At 40.2% G+C, this 17,906-nt stretch overlaps 1 protein-coding gene across 1 annotated transcript in view; it reads left to right on the top strand.

Annotated features, from left to right (window-relative positions):
• Nucleotides 1–11,348, top strand: part of LOC143860544 (protein PECTIC ARABINOGALACTAN SYNTHESIS-RELATED-like) — a 41,345-nt gene extending 29,997 nt beyond the window's left edge. Inside the window, exons 6-11 of the mRNA XM_077371227.1 lie at nucleotides 233–352; nucleotides 9,010–9,126; nucleotides 9,312–9,455; nucleotides 9,901–10,024; nucleotides 10,105–10,296; nucleotides 10,792–11,348. Coding sequence (XP_077227342.1) covers nucleotides 233–352; nucleotides 9,010–9,126; nucleotides 9,312–9,455; nucleotides 9,901–10,024; nucleotides 10,105–10,296; nucleotides 10,792–11,151 — 1,057 coding nt within the window. The 3' untranslated portion in view covers nucleotides 11,152–11,348. The remainder of the gene's footprint in view (nucleotides 1–232; nucleotides 353–9,009; nucleotides 9,127–9,311; nucleotides 9,456–9,900; nucleotides 10,025–10,104; nucleotides 10,297–10,791) is intronic.
• The last annotated feature ends 6,558 nt before the right edge of the window (nucleotides 11,349–17,906 follow it).

Raw genomic sequence — 17,906 nt, 5'->3', positions numbered from 1 at the left:
CTTTTGTCTCCATATTGTTGCTTTGATGTGCTTGATTTTCTTCTTTTTTTCTCTTTTGTCCCCATAGTGTATGTTTATCTTTTTGAAGCTTATGTTTTATCTTTGGAAGCATAGTAGCTGTTAGTTGGAACCAGTTAGTTCTTTGTTAGTTGTAACCCATCGAATTTGTCATTTCATTTGATAAGATTGTTCATCGCATGGACCCTCTTTCTGATTGTCATTTTATGGTCAGGAAATTCGAGGATATATTTGATGTAGATCATTTCATCGAGTATTTGAAGGATGATGTGCGCATTGTACGTGACATCCCTGACTGGTTTCCTGACAAAGCAGAGCTATTCACAAGTATAAGGTTTAGTATATTCACTTTCTTTGCGGTTTACTATAGTAATATTCCTATTCGAGAAGCGTATTATCTAATGGAAGTGGATTGTTGCTGCTGTTATTCTATAAAATGAAAGTCTTTTTGTGATCTTTGGTTATTGAAAAACAATGCTGATGTGGTCTGGGAGGTGAATTTTTTCACTGCTTTCATACCAAGTGTTGATTTACGATTTCAGTAATTATTGCCCTTGTGTAAGAGTTTATCTTATGCTTATGTCATTAATATTTAAGAGATCTATTGTGTACTTTCAACATATATAATAGAAGGCTCCCATACGAATTGTGTGGTTTCTAACATCTCTCTTCTCTTCTCCTTATTCTACTTCAACTTCTTTAATATTACTCATCAAAAAAAAAAAAAACTTCTTTAATATCTGTACATGGTATTCTACTCCCATACAATCGTCCACTTCCATGTGTCCTTTGGAGAGTGCATAAACTTACTAATGACACCAACGGGATCAAGACGAGTGATAGTCAAGTATATCAACTTACCTACAATCTCATGATATCAGCTTGGATCATCAAGAGGTTTGACGGCATTTGCGGATAGTTTGCATTTAACCTCCATGGATTGATCAAGGGAGATGATATTTTCACTCCCCCTGCATTACGTGCACACCCCCCTTATAACCTGATTTGACGTGAAAAGTGGGCAACTTTATGTCAAATCACGTTAGAAGGGGAGTGTGTAAGTAATGCAAGGGGGGTGAAAATATCATCACCCTTGATCAATAGGTTTTACATTTGAGTGTGTCGTTGGGTACATTCAGATTACCAATATTTCTTAGGAGATCGAGCAATGAGGAAAGTTGTGTCAACGTGGAAAGGTTTCCCACGGATTCACCTTAATTAAAGTTGACAATGGCACGTCTGAGCTCTTACACTTTAAGTTAAATTTTTTATCATTTAAAAAAAAATATTTCTTAGGAGATCTTAGGCATACTTCCTTTGTGGTAGGAAAACTAGAGAGGATTTGCTTCAGGCCATAGATAAATTTCTTGAGTCCATACTTTTGTGTCTCCCTTGAGATACAACGCCTGTACATGGACATAATACAAATCATTACAACACTTCTTTCCTACAATGTATATTTAGAGCGCTAAAACTATATTTTGAGAACCCCAAAACTTTATTCTTTTCAAAAATTTAGTCATCCACACTACTTTTCTAGTTTTCTTCTAGGGTGTGTATTAGGAAATAGTATTACTTTGAGCCATTTTGTTGATGTTAAGATCTGTCTGTCTCGATATTGGGAAGTTTATACAGCGTGTGGTCCTGTTCTCTTTCTAATGTGAAATCTTTTCTATAATTTCACTTTAGCAAAAAAAAAAATATCACTTTAGAAATTGTTGATAGATCAACATTAGATGGTCATGGAGAGAATAGAAAAGAAGAGGATGGAGAATACGGTGGAGAAGAGAAATTAGTTCTCTCTCCACACGTAAATAACATATATATATATATATATATATGTGTGTGTGTGTGTGTGTGTGTGTTGAGTAGGGTACATAGAAAGACCAAAATACCCCTCTTAAAAGGAGTAAATACAAATATCCACGCTCATCACTCCCCCTCAAGCTGGAGTGTATATATCATACATCCCCAGCTTGTTACATAAGTAATTAAGCCTTGCCCTATTGAGTGGTTTTGTGAACATGTCTGCTATTTGATCAGCTGACCTTGTGAACACAGTGGTAATCTCTCATTTTTGGATTCTGTGACGAATAAAGTGACAATCCACTTCTATATGCTTAGTTCTCTCGTGAAACACAGGATTCATGGCTATATAAATGGCAGACTTGTTGTCGCAATGGAGTGACGCAGGTGATTAGTAGGGTAACCCAATCTCTGACATAAAAGATCTCAACCAAATCAACTCGTATCCTGTATAGGCCATGGCTCTATATTCTGCCTCTGCACTTGATTTCGACATAACCTCTTGCCTCTTGCTTTTCCACGATACCAAATTGCCTCCAATAAAGGGGTACAATATCCACTCGTAGACCTTCTATCTGCAGGTGACCCTGCCCAATCTGCATTTGAATATCCTTCAACCCTCATATGGCCATGTTTCTTGAAGAAGAGTCCTTTACCAGGAGCTTTCTTTAGATACTTCACTATCTGAGTGACTGCCGACCAGTGAGATGTCCGTGGTGCACTCATTTACTGACTGACTGTGCTAACTGCATAAGAAATATCTAGACGTGTGACAGTCAAGTAGATCAATCTCCTAACCAATCGTCTATATCTACCTAGATCCTCTAGTAGCTCTCCCTGATCAGGAGAAAGCTTGACAATCGGGTCCATAGGCTTTGCTCCCAAAAGGCCAGTCTCCTCCAATATATCTAATGTGTACTTCCTTTGCGATAGAGATAGCCCTCCACGTGAATATGCTACCTCTATCCCTAGAAAGTACCGCAAACGGCCAAGGTCTTTAGTACTGAACTCTTTCTGAAGAGAAACCTTTAATCTTTGTATGCCTGCATTGTCGCTTCCTGTAACGATGTTGTCATCTACATACACAATTAGGAATATCCTGCCATCTTTACCCTGAGAGCTAAAAACCGAATGGTCTACAGCGCACTGTTTCAATCCAAATCGTATTATTGCCTAACTGAATCTCCCAAACCAAGCTCGGGGAGATTGCATAAGGCCATATAATGCCTTGTGTAACCTACAAACAACATTCTTCATCTCCCCTTGAGCAACATACCCAGGAGGTTGCTCCATGTACACTTCTTCCTGCAGATCACCATGTAAGAAAGCATTCTTGACTAGGGGTGCAACTTGGGCGGGCTCAACCCGAACCCGACGGGTTCAACCCTGAAAAAAGTCGGGTTGGGTCGAGTTTGGGTCGGGTTCGGGTTGAGGGCTTGGGCAACCCGACCCGAGTCAACCTAACATTTTTAATAATTTTTTAATTTTTTAAGCTTAAAATATCGGGTTGGGTCGGATTGAACTCGGGTCGGGTCGGGTTCGGGTTGGCAAAAAGGGTTCCTCAGGTCGGGTCGGGTTCGGGTTGGCCTCAACCTTTCCATCCCGACCTGACCCGAGTTGCAGCCCTATTCTTGACATCCAGCTGGTAGAGAGGCCAGGACATGTTGACTGCAAGAGAAATCAAAACGCGTATGGAGGGAATTTTAGCAACAGGAGAAAACGTATCCATGTAATCAATGCCATAAGTCTGTGTGTATCCCTTTGCAACCAATCTAGCTTTCAGTCGCTCAACTGCAGACAGATATTTAACTGTGAACACCCACCGACAGCCAACAACATGTGCCCCTGGACGTAGAGGAACCAACTGCCATGTATAATTCGATCGACCCATCTCTGCATCCATTGCCGCTCACCAACATGGATGAGCCAAAGCCTCTACAACCGAACGAGGAATGGAAATAGAAAATACTGAGGATAAAAAGGACATATAAGAAGGTGACATGCAAGAATAAGAAACTACACTGGAAATTGGATGATGAGTAGAATGTGAACGTGTATGAGAAGAAATAGGGGCATTATCAGAAGCAACAATTACCTCAGGAGCAAGGGGCGACCTAGCAGACTGTGGAGGAGCTGGCGGGCATTTGGTGTCATCTGCACATGAAGGAGGTAACGACTCCTTATCACAACGAGTATAAACTTGCAATGGCTTAGGTGGGACCACTTGTGAGGGAGGTGGGACCACAGGTGAGGGAGCTGGGGTAGGAAATAGTGACGACAACGGAATCTGAGACTCAGGTACAGGTGTAGAACCAGACTGGGTAAAATATGGGATATCCTCGAAGAATGAAACATCAGCAGACACGTAGGTATGACGAAGTTGAGGACTATAGCAACGATATCCCTTTTGAGTGCGAGAGTACCCCAAGAAGACACACTTGATAGCACGAGGAGCAAACTTATCGAGCCCCGGGGTAAGATCAACCGAAGACCCGCGGAAGTAAGGGAAATGGGTTAGCAGAAGGGTGTAAAACAGAGAATGGTGAACGATTATGTAAAACTGACGACAGAAGACGGTTCGCCAAGAAGCACAAGGTGAGAATCACATCAACCCAATACAACTTCGGAATGTGCATCTGTTGAAGAAGAGTCCGAGCCATATCAACGAGGTATCTAAGTTTCCTCTTTGCTACACCGTTTTGTTGAGAGGTATGAGCACATGAGGACTGATGAATAATGCCATGACTAGATAAAAATTCATGAAATCCATTAGAAACAGAAAAGTATTTACGGGCATTGTCGGTGCGCAAGCATTTTAAAGAACATGAGTACTGGTTAGTTATCTCAGCATAAAAAGAACGAAACACAGTAAATACTTCTGAACGATCTTTTATTACATATACCCATGACATCCTTGAAAAATCATCCACAAATACAATGAAATAGCGATAGCCAAATAAGGACGGAGTCCGACATGGACTCCAAACATCAGAATGAACTAATTCGAACGGACGCGAGACACGATTAACAGAACGCGACTGAAAGGAAACACGATTGTGTTTTCCATACTGACAGGAGTCACAATGAAAGAGACTAACTGGACTAGACACAATGGACGACTGTTGCAGACGATCTACTGGTGGGTGACCAAGACGGCAATGCCACTAGGGGTGTGAACGGATCGAATTCGGAGCGGATATGGCTATATCCGAATTCGATTACAGTATACACTATCTAAATTCGGATTTGACGGATATTTAATATCTATTACCGAATTCGTATCCGTCAGATATTGTTCGAATTCGGATATTATCCGTATCCGTTTATCCGGTAAATTCGAACATTTTATTGCAGCACTTTATCTTTTTTCTCCTACTTACTTGAATGAATTTTCCAAACCCTAAAACTAGACCTCTACATTCTCTTCACAAAATTAACTCTCAAACCCTAAAATATATGAGATCCTCTTCTTTCTTTTAAAACAAAGGCAGAGAGAGAGAGAGAGAGAGAGAGAGAGAGAGAGAGAGAGAGAGAGAGAGAGAGAGAGAGAGGGAGGCGATGGGGATGGATGATAGTGTTGGTAGTGGTCTTTAGGTTTTTCCTTTTTTTTTGTATATGATGGAATGGGTTTGGGTTATTTCGATGGAATGGGTTTAGGCTATTTTTGTTTTTATTTTATTTTTTCTAAGAAGAATATTTACTTTTCTTATAGAAACAAAAGATAGTGTGTCATTACTAAAAATAAATATTAATGATATTATTAATAATAAATAAAAAGGATTTACTTCTCGGATTCAGATGTTAAACGGATCGGATATACCATTTACCAGATTCGCATCCGCTAAGAGCCGGATATCTCATAAACGGATTCGGATAATATCCGCTTGAAACGATTCGGATAATATTCGCTTTAAACAGATTCGGATGCGGACGGTAATCGAATTTCCGAATATCCATTTACACCCCTAAATGCCACATAAAGGAGTCAACCGAAGTGCGTAGGTGAAATGTCACCATCAGCGGCAAAGTTCCATTCACCTCATGGCCTGAGCCAATCCTCCTCCTAGTTGCAAGGTCCTGAAAAACACAATAAGAGGGAAAGAAGGTCACAAAGTAGTTAAGGCGACGAGTTAACTGACTAACAAAAAGTAAGTTACAGGGAAAACTAGGAACACATAACACAGAGGAAAGAGATAGAGTAGGACCAAGGTGAGTGTCCCATGTACCAGAAATAGGGCACATCGCTCCATTAGCTAGAGTAACAGATGTAGAAGTAGATGAAGGTTGGAAAGGACTAAGGAGACTATTGTTACCAGTCATATGATGGGAGGCCCCTGAATCAATGAGCCATGAATTTGAGCGACTCAGAGAGTAAGATGGGTTGCTACTTTCGGATGCAAGAGTGGCAGCGGCCTGCTTCCCCTTTTCCTGTAAACGTAAGAGACTCATGCTCAGCCAGGGAAACCACCAGCGTATCAGAGGAAGTAGACGTGGAGGGGACAACTTTAGAGCTCTCAGTGGGAGCCCCATAAACATGGTGTGCAGCTCGGTGGGGTCGTAAATCCGGATACAAATCATAACAGAAATCACTAGTATGACCATCCATACCACAGTGTGTACAATAGCGGGATCCACAGCCACCGGCACCACGGCCTCCTCCTGAATCACTACCAAATCCTCGACCAGAACCACGGCGACCACGGCCACGACCCCCACGTGTACCGCGACTATAAACAGACTAAACAAAAAGAGCAGATCGCTCACTCGCAGAATCAGCAGGAACATCAACTCGAAGTGCACACTGAACACGATATAAAACCACATCCAGGGACGGTAAACTGCCCTCACCCACTATCAACTGGTGAATGGGAAGAAACTCTCTTCCTAGGCCATCCAGAAATTGAACCAACATGTAAATCTTCCTTCTGTTTGGCCAACACAACGGGGTCTGTAGAGGGCAGAAAATAGGAGTCAAGCTGCTCACACAATCCAACAAACTCGGAATAATACTCATACAGATCACTCTCCTCGCTTTGACAGGAGGAGGTCGGAATAAACATCACAAATCTTCGTAAGATTGTTAGTTCCTGAGTACAGTGTCTCTGCACGCAACCCGACAGCTCGTGATGATCCTAAGAACAACATATGACTGGAAATCCGAGGTTCCATACTCTGACACAGCAACGACTGAAGAAGTGCATCTTCCTGGCTCCACTTATCATAAGTGGAGTCCTTACGTGATGGTGGATCCGAGGTAATACAGCTCAACTTTGCCGGGCCACGGAGATAAAGCTTAACCGATTGACTCCATGCAGGGTAATTGGTTCCATAAAGTTTGATGGAAGTCACGGACGTAATAGGGAAAGGACCAGAAACAAAAACAGTGGACGAAGTAGGGGGCGTAGTCATGGTGAATATCCAGACAAAACCGTAGTACGATGATCCAATCAATAAGCCAACAATCCACCCACTATGTACCCAATCAACCAGATAACATAAACAGTCTTAGGCAAATCCATGCATAGAACCACCAATCACCATCAACATAAATATTACTAATCTCCAACAATAACAGCCACTATTGGACTCCAACAGTAACAACGACTCCACTACAATCAAGATGAATAATAATCACCTTCAAACTACAACCATATCAATAACAAAGACATCCAAAGAGGCTATTGCACACATGAACATACGATTCCGTGGCAGAAATAAGGAACAAACCACACACAAACACCATTAATATAGAAGAATCACCAAATAAATGTCCGGAATCAACCAAGAAATGATAAAGATCGAAGAGGACTGATTTAAATCATGAATATAAATGAGGGTATGGAGATGAAAGGGATATTATGGGCTGTTTTTGATGAAAAGAGATAAACTAGGGCAATAGAGTATGTATAGAAGGGGTTTAGATAGGGTTAAAAACTAGGGTTTGTGTGTGAGTGAAAAAACTAGGGTGAATGGCTTGGGCGGTTGCGTAGAGGGGTGGAAAAAATGGAGAAAAGTGAAGAAAGATGCGTATATGGTTCAGTTAGGGTTAGGTTTTGGAAAAAACCAAATCAAGGGTTTCGTAGGTGTAAACACTATCCTATAGGATAGATAGGATGAATCTAGGGTTCAAAGAGGTGAAAGAAAAATGAAAGAGAAATGGATAAAGGGTGCGGCTAGGGAACTCTTTGTCATGTGGCTAGGGTTAGGGTTAGGGTTGCGATTTTGAGTATGGTCTGACGAGGTCGTGTGATCTTTGTCTTCATGAAGGGAACTCTTGATCATCCTCCCCACTGATCATCTAACTTGGTGCTCTGATACCATGTTGATAGATCAACATTAGATGGTCATGGAGAGAATAGAAAAGAAGAGGATGGAGAATACGGTGGAGAAGAGAAATTAGTTCTCTCTCTCTCTCTCTCTATATATATATATATATATATCTCTCTCTCTCTTCTCTCTCTCTCTCTCTATATATATATATATATATATATATAGAGAGAGAGAGAGAGAGAGAGAGAGAGAGAGAGAGAGAGAGAGAGAGAGAGAATAGTGTTTGCTCAGATAGCTTATCTGAGCAGCTGCTTCAAAAACTCATGTGGCCCACATTTTTTGGGTGATCCAAAGCATTCATTTGAAAGGCCCTTCCATGGATAGGGTGTGTACCAAAAATCAGCCCTATAGGATCATCCTAACCCAATCAAAGGTGGAGGGGCAAATGGACAGACACTGTTTCTGACCATTTTTTCCCTTCACAAATGGCAGGGATAGGATGATCCTAAAGGGCTCATTTTTGGTACACACCCTATCCATGGAAGGGCCTCCCAAATGAATGCTTTGGATCACCCCAAAAATGTGGGGCCACATGAGTTTTTGAAGCAGCTGCTCAGATAAGCTATCTGAGCTGCTAAGCAGAAACACTTTTCTTATATATATATATATATATATATATATATATATATATATATATATATATATATATACATATGTGTGTGTGTGTGTGTGTGTGTGTGTGTGTGTGTGTGTGTGTGTGTTGAGTAGGGTACATAGAAAGACAAAAAATACCCCTCTTTAAAGGAGTAAATACAAATGTCCACTCTCAACAGAAATTATTGAAATAATGTGTACTATTAACCATTTTTTGCTGGGGCTGATTGTTTTTAAAGAATTTTCTTGTATTTATGGCAGGCGCACTGTAAAAAACATCCCAAAGTATGCTCCAGCACAATTCTATATTGACAATGTACTACCTCGGATCAAGGAGAAGAAGATAATGGCTCTAAAGCCTTTTGTTGATAGGTTGGGGTAAGTAAGGGATGCCATTGTTTTTGTATCCTGCCAGCTATTTCCATACCATTTTCTAACTTTTTCTCATTAAGGTAATTTGGAACTCCTGTCTGTATGTTACATCAACTCTCATGCTTCTTCGACATGTGTTGCAATAATTAGTCATTAATTAATATCTGTAATTTTCTCCTTTTTTTTTTCAGGTATGATAATGTTCCACCAGAAATTAATAGGTTAAGGTGCAGGGTGAACTATCATGCTCTGAAATTCCTACCCAAGGTCGAGGAAATGGCAAATCAACTAGCATCAAGAATGAGGAACCGCACGGGCAGTTCAAATCCTTACATGTAACTGACAGTGGTTCTCTTGCTTTAGTAGCTCATCTACTCGAAACCTATGTCACAAATATCGTTCTCGAGAATTTCTCGGCAAGGGAAAATCTCTCGATATATTCAATTTTTTGATTTTTTCGGGTTTATATTGGGAAAAACGATTAAAATAAAATTATTTAAAACTAGAAAATTTAAGAAAAAATACAAAATAAAAATATTGTAAAATTATCGAGATAATATCGTGATATTTTATGATAAAAAAATGAAAATATTGCTACATTTTTAAAATCTCGGAATTATTCTGGGATTTTGTCGTTTTATCAAAATGTTAGGATAAAAACACAATATTTTCAAAATCTCGGAGATATTTGTGACATAGCTCGAAACCAACCAGGATGACCATAGGAATCATTAGGCAAACTCTTACCATTGCTTAAAAAATTGCCTGTTTTTTTAATAGGGCACTTCATTTGAGATTTGAAAAGGGGATGGTGGGTCTTGCGTTCTGCGACTTTGTTGGGACAAGAGAGGAGAAAGCTATGATGGCAGCATATCGGCAGAAGGAATGGCCTCGCCGGTACAAGGTAACTCGAAACCGGTATCTTGTGGAAAACACTGAGTCAATAATAAATTTCGCTTGGTCTGATGTTAGCTTCGTCTGCAGAATGGATCTCATCTTTGGCAGCAGGCCCTACAAAAGAGAAAGGAAGGACGGTGCCCCCTTGAGCCTGCAGAAGTGGCTGTGATCCTTCGGGCTATGGGGTACCCTAAAGAAACACAAATTTATGTCGCTTCTGGACAGGTCTACGGAGGACATAACCGGATGGCGCCTCTCAGAAACATGTTCCCCAATTTGGTACTCTCTTCCTCCATTTATTTAGCTTTACTTAAAGGGTGCAGTTCTTGAAAGCATGAGAAAGTATTTAGTTGAACAACGACTACAAGACTAAGTTGTGTAAAGTTCTCTTTGTGATCTTAAAGCTATAGTGGAGGAAATTGAAATGAAATAGTAGCACATCTGTTTTTCATCTCCATTAACAACTTTCACTGGATATACTCTGTATTATTCCTACATCACTAAACTAACCTCTTAAGCCCAGTCATGGAAACCAAAGCAACAGATTGAGAAACCAGCAATTAGACTGTCAGATAAAATCCTTGATCACTTGAGAACAGTTAGTTACCCGTTGGCCTAAACCTGATTTTTCTTTTTATTTTCCCTGCAAACATCATTAAGATTAACCCACAAAGGCCTAATGACCTCAACGATTACAATCGTAGTTACATATTCTATCTTTGGATTGTCTAACATTTATGTTTCTTTCTTTGGATTGTTTTTTTGGCATTACAGGTGACCAAGGAAGAGTTAGCGAGCAAAGAGGAGCTGGATGGGTTCAGGAAGCACGTAACTAGCTTGGCGGCTCTCGACTTCTTGGTGTGCTTGAAATCAGATGTATTTGTGATGACCCATGGTGGTAACTTTGCGAAGCTCATAATCGGAGCTCGTCGGTACATGGGACACCGGCTGAAATCTATAAAGCCGGACAAAGGGGTGATGTCCAAGTCCTTTGGGGACCCCTACATGGGTTGGGCAACATTCGTGGAGGACGTGGTTGTGACCCATCAGACGCGCACTGGTTTGCCGGAAGAAACCTTCCCCAACTACGATCTTTGGGAGAATCCTCTCACTCCATGCATGTGTAAAACATGATCTCTCTCTCTCTCTCCAATTACTGTGAGGTGTTGTCAAAGGTGGAGCCAATTTTTCGCCTCCACTTAATCTAATGGACCTTGATCAACAGAAAAGAACTTAGAACCACAGTCATTAGATTGATGGAGAGATATAGTTATTTAGTGTATAAGTAAAATATAAATCAAGTCATAAAAAGATTGATAGAGAGGTATGCATATGTAGGTTGCATTCTGCAGCCATTCACGGCCGTCAAGAATGGTAATAGCTAGAAAATGAAGTTCGGCAATCAAATCCGGGAAGCCTGTTTCTCAATTTTCTATTTAAAGAAGGGCCAAATTATGCTAGAAAATGAGATTTTCTTATTTCTCTGTTCTGTTGCGCAACTTAACTGAGAAAAGGGAAAGACAAATGGGCACATTTCCATGGATTTGGGTTAAAATGGTCATTCTGTTGTAAAAGGTGAGAATCTATCCATCTGACGTGGAATCCGTATCCGCTGACGTGTTACGTCAAAATCATCGCTCATCTTTCCGCTTCCCAACAGCAGAAAAGGGCAAAAATCTCATGGATTCTATTTCGTCGGGGCTAAAAACCGGACATTGGACCCAACTATTTCAACCCTCTCCATCTTTCGTGTAGCCTAAAAAAGAGGTGACTGGATAGAGTTGGAAACCTTAAAAAGAGGCGTCCAAAGAATTGGAAGACTCCATCTTCTTCTACGGCAGACCAAAAAGCTACGGACGGCAAATCCATCTTCTACTGTGACTTCGGCTCGCTCTCTGATTCAACATGCCTGTCCTCTTCAACAACCTCTTCTTTATTATGTGTTCCTCCTTTGCTTCCTCTGAGATGGAGTTTCAAGAAATGATCTAGATGATATGGGTTTTGAAGAAATGATCCGGATGATATGGGTTTTGAAGAAATGATCCAGATGATGATCGTGTCGTGTTTGATCCAAACCCTAACTTTAACAAAGAAACCATTTGATGGTGGTGATGGAAGAAAATCCAAATCTAACTTCAAAGAAGAAACTATTTCACGGTGATGGTGGATCGTTTCTGATCAAAACCATAAGTTTAACAGGGAAAAAAAAAACAATTTGGTGGTTGTTATTTGCCCAAAACTTGGTGGTGGTTTTCTCAACAACAGAACACATTTTTTGTTATCGTTTTTCTTTTTCTTTTTCTTTTTCATTTCCTTTCCTTTTATTTTCTTTTTTGCCACGTCATTTCCCCGTGGATTCCGACTTAAGCATCGCAACAAACGGAGCCTAAGCGATTTGGAGTCGCTTCAAAAGATTCTTAAGATTCTTATCTCCTGGATATTTGGGAGAGAATCAGAAAGCCTTGCTCAACATCGTATAATATGAATCAAGACATAAAGTGCCATTAGAACTTTTTAGGTATATTTTGGTGAAGCTTCTTGCCAACAAATCACATTTAATCACTATAAATAGCTATTAATATAAATTCTCTGGAAATGTCGGTGGTGGGAGAATCCAGTACTAAAAACAATTTGCCCCTTTTTGAGGGGTCTGATCATTTTCTCATTGATAAAGGCTTACCGGCCATCGGCAAATGTGGCAGAGGTCACTGGGCGTGGATCGAAGCGTGTGGTGCTCCCCATTTCAAATTTTAAATTGCCCACCTACCCTCCTGTCCCCTCTGAGATCGTCCCTGTCTCATCAGAAAGTAGGGAGGCTAGGTTGAGGGGACCTGTGAGCCTGCCATTTGTAAGGAAATTAGTATTGGCTGGTCCACGTGGCACAAAAGGAAAGGCAGGTAGAAAAGATGTTGTAGACTCTTTTAGCCTTAAGTCAGCAAAGGAGCTGAAGGCTTTAAAATTAAAAATAGATTCCTTAAGGAAGGTAAGAAGGGTGCACGTTTGAGTAAAGGTAAATTCAGGAGAGGCCTTGGAAAGGATGCTCGTATCCTGGCTATCCGGGGTGGGCTGTCAGTACTTAATAGAAAGATTAAGTGTCTGTATCGAAAAAAGGAGGTTAGATAAAAAAAAACGTGATTCCGAAAATCATCACTACCTACGAATCCTACAAAACTCGCCTAGTTCAACTATGTCTGGCACTAATCGATAGGTGTTACTCTCTCCTCTTAAGAAACAATGGATGAAAGAAAGGGCACGAACTAGTCGAGATTTGGGATTGTCTCCTTCCCAGGCCACCTTGAATAGCGAGGAAGAACTTCACATGCCCCTTCGTAATTTGCCCATTTTGAACAAGATTTTAGAAAAGGAAAGGCGAACCCGAAGGCGTCTGTGGGAGGAGGAGAAACAACTGGCGATCTCAAGTTTGGAAATTAGGCGCGATACCCTGGGTGCTGACCCGGAGTGGGGGGAGGTTTCCCTAAGGTGGAAGATGGTCGGCGATTAATGGAGCTTAATGCGCCTAGTAGAAATGATAAAGGAAATGGTGTTTTGTTACCACCGTCTCTCGAGGAACCTGAGCACCCAAAATTGGAGGGTTATCGATTTCTTAGCAATGGGAGATGCTTTTGGGATCTCTTATCAGGAGGACTTAGGTAAGACCAGAGAAATGTTCCTTGCAATGCAAACTAGAGTCGTAGAGGAAAAATCGAAAAAGTCAAGGTGGTTGAAACAGAACCTGAATTGTGAGAGTAAGAGAACTTATCTCGAGAAGTTGCTACGATTTACTACTCGAGGGAGCCTGTATTGCCTATCAAAGATCTTATGTACTGAGAATCCGTTAGTTGTGGATTTGTCTACCCGATTTCTGGTGAACACTATTTAGACTTGAAGTTTCTGTTGATATAATTACAAGAGAATGGTTGGGAAGAGGACGGTTGCAGGAAGCCAGGACCTTAGTACAGGGGTGGTGGATTTTGTGATGTCGGTTTCAGTCCTATAGGTTGGGAGTAAGGTAACTTGCTAGAATGAATGTGTCGTACGTGTCAATCTCTGCATTAGGTAACCCAGATCCTAGATGTGTTAAGAAAAGATTTAGCTCCTCAATAGCTCGAGAGACCATGGTTTTTCGCTAGCCGAGGCACTTTGGGCTGGGAATCCTTCTTACTGTTACTAGTCAAGAAAGGAATAGACAAAGGAAGAGAGAAAAGATTTATGTACAAATTAGAATCATGTGTAGTTCAAGAATTTTGCGTAGTAAAATGAAGGGAAGGAATAGTTGGCTTTTTTGTAAGTTATTTTGGCTACTTTAAATTGGTATCGGGTATGCTCGTGCCATCTCAACCTAATATTTTGAATTGCAGGATCGGACTCCTGGTCCTGAATGCTTTCTGAATATTAATGAAATTTGTCATCTTTCAAAAAAAAAAAAAGCTATTAATATGATGTGTTTTGCTATAAAAGGTAATTTTATACTTGTTTTGAGAATGTTACAAATGTGAAATCACACCTGCTTCTCAAACCTAATAATCATAGGGAGACCGAGACTACCACAGATGGGGAGACCAACAATGAGAATGTACTGTGTGTGCAACAAAATTTTACTATTTTTTGTTGATTTTCCTAAACCTAAGGCATGCTCACGTCACTTGAGATTTTTTGTTGAGTACCCATTTGTCCAGTCCCCTGCTCCGTGGTAATCTCGGTCTCCCTAGCATTACTCATAATCATATTAGGGAAGGTGCTATAAAAGGTGTTTTTCACGTGTTTTGAGAAGTAGGGAGTAATTTCACATTTGTAACATCCTCAAAACAGGTGTAAAATTACCTTTTTTTTTTTTATGGGTGTGTAGAATTACCTTTTATTGCACCATAAAGAGGCACTCTTTAGCAAATCCTTTCTCATTGTAAGATGTTGCTTGCCTAAATCAACCCTTATTTAATTCTATTCTCTAAAAAGGATTTTTTTTTGTTGAAAATTGACAATTTTATTGATACTATGGAAATTACATTGGGGACCAGCGGTCCCAATGTGCAATACATAGAATCAATTATGGATGGCTAGGAGCATACTCCTAGACCAGTTAAAACCAGAGAAGAAAATCTACTAATTCATCCGCTACAGTGGGGACCACTCATTCATGCAATGTCCTCCTGCCGAGTCTTCATCACTCCCCCAAAGCTCCATAGCACTACCCTAAGGCCTCCATCCTACCAAGTCCAACGCAAGGTGCCAAAATTAGGGTCTCTCATGCAAGGCTTTCTTCAAAATAGACTTGTCATCACCATTTAGACAGTCATTTAGTTTGGTGATCTGTGCAAGCCATCAAAGCCCGAAGAGACTCAGCCATTCTATACTTAGTTAGGGTCTCTAGCAGATATGCAACCCCAAAAAACGAGATCAGGACTTCCAAAGGGTCGCTGATCGCCAAACATTCCTCCACCATATGGCAGTCCACCGCCTTAATGTGGAGACGTTTTTGTCTCCTTCCAATACAAAATCCAATCCCCAAGTTCCCAGTGAAGTCCCAGAACAAAATAGAGAGGGAGAGCTGACGACTTAGGGAAGCTGGCATTCCCGGTTCCTCAAGGAAAGCCGTTCAAAACTAGATAAAGAGGGCCTTTTAATAGCAAAGCGAGTATAGAGCCTTGGAACCTCCACTCCTAGGGAAGAGGGCTAGGAGTCTAACAATACGCCTCCGTAGCAACCAATAAATACAAAAATCAGTACATCCAGCTACTTTTAATTATCAAATCTTTTCAAACCCCGGGAACCACAGCTATAGCTTTAGTTATAGGTAGGGCCAAATATAGGAAGCCTAGAATAGAACTTTAAGAGTCTAAATAATCTACTAAATTTTTTCTCTCCACCCGTTTTTGTCTCTAAAAAGGATCTTTAATCACGTTCAACTTTGAAACGCGTGAGATCTCCTCCGCCCCGCCCCCCCCCCCCCCCCCCCCCCCCCAAAAGCAATATCTGGTGTAAGGCCTTACAAGGGTATTTGTCCTCAGAGGCTAAAGTTGAAGAAATTCATAACCTTGAAATCGAATCTTTCAAGGCCTCCAACTTGCGAAGCTGAAAGGATACACTAGAATCTGGATTGAATCAGATTCCAAGGTCGTTGGAAACTACAAATGTCGTGGAAGAAGCTCACAACCATGACCAGGATCAAAGACATCCTGGGCTCTTGGCCTCCCTCTCTTATTAGCACGTTTCCCACACTTGGAGAGAAGCAAACTCCGCTGCAGATTCTCTCTTTAAGCCTGATAATCCTTGCACTGGTTTTGATAGCCCCCTGGAGGATATCCCCCATGATCTTGCCGAAATTGCAACAAAGCTGTACTCAGCTGGAGCCTGCTATATGCGCATGGAATCTCTTTTTTTATATATCAATATATCTGGTTGGGGTCCTTGCCTAACCCCAGCTTGCCGGCCAAAAAAAAGTTACAACAATAAGGCCCTTGTACGGTGGAAGCACCATCTTGAGAAGCTGCTGTTGAATCAAATATCAAGGGTGGTACCCCTACGGTATTGTTGCAAGGCCATACACCATATAAAAATTCTATTTATATGAGTAGTTTGTCCATTTTCTCTGGGATAAGGGTATTTTAGTTATTTCCATGAGGTAGGGATTTTTGGTCATTTATGAATAAGAATATGTTGGTACTTTTTAAAAGATAGGTGCTTTGGTTATTTTTTATGAGGTATATGTATTTTAATTATTTTTCCATGAGACAAGTATTTTTACAAATTAATTCACGTGATTGAGGTATTTTGGTCATTTTATCTTAGATAGTGGTATTGTTTTTTTCATCTTTCACAATGTTCAGGTATGTTGGCCACTTTCTACTGGGAGAAATTATATGGTGTAAGCATGTAGCTCTATGAAATTGAGATAGGGAAATTTCGTCGAAAAATTACGCTTTATTTCTAAAATAATCGCCGACTGGCATTGAAATTTGGGTTGACGTCCAAGTGGTGTCGTCAGGGGCGATGCCACTTGAAAGGAAAGGGGGACAATTGCCCCCCTTAATGTTTTGGAAGAAAAAAAATATACCTTTATTTTTTAATTTTTTTTATACTTAACCCCCTTTTTAAAAAAATATGCCCCCCTTTCCAATCATCCCGAAGATAGAAAATAAGTTTAAAATTTTAATTTTACCATTTTTATCTCCCCGTGCAAAATTTACTATAATTTTTGCCCCCTTGTGCAAAATTTCAGAAAGAAATTTTTTCTATCATAATTTTAAGATAGAAAAAAAATTACTATAATTTTTGCCCCCCTTTGCAAAATTTCTGGCATCACCGCTGGGTGTCGTAAGGGAAAAAGACCAAAATACCCTCTTCTTCTTCTCTTAACTTTTTTTTTTCCATGTATACCATCGCCGATGACCAACTTGGAAGAGGAAGATAAAGAAGAAGAGGAAGAAAAACAAGATGAATAAGAAGAGGAAGAAAATATGAGGAAAAAGAAGAATCGATCCAAGTTGAATGTATTGTGAAAAACGATCAATTAAAAGTTTTTAATTCAAAAGGGTTAAGTATCTTAATCGATCCAAGCTGAATGTTAAACAATCTTTATAAGGTAAAGTAATCCCCCTTAACGATCAATCTCAATACAACAATGATATATTGGTGAAAATAATCCCCCTTAGGAGGTATTTAATTTTCAGTGTTATAAATTTTATAACATCAAAATAATCATTATAAGGTAAATTTTATAATTTTATATTTATAAATAGAGGAATGCTAAACTTAGGGGCGCCCTTGCAAAAATAGGGTGAAAAGGCACCCCATTGGCTGTAAAACGCCCATCCCTTGTAGCGTTTTCGTCCACTAGCCCAATTGGGCATAATTGGAAATATAAAAGATTTAGGGGTAAATTAGTCAAATCA

The sequence above is a fragment of the Tasmannia lanceolata genome, unplaced genomic scaffold, assembly GCF_043159265.1.
Source record: "Tasmannia lanceolata isolate RefF3 unplaced genomic scaffold, GAP_Taslan_0.1 ptg000037l, whole genome shotgun sequence".
In the NCBI taxonomy this organism is placed as follows: domain Eukaryota; kingdom Viridiplantae; phylum Streptophyta; class Magnoliopsida; order Canellales; family Winteraceae; genus Tasmannia; species Tasmannia lanceolata.
The sequence above is the reverse complement of the archived record's forward strand: the minus strand, read 5'-3'. Positions and strand labels throughout refer to the sequence as shown.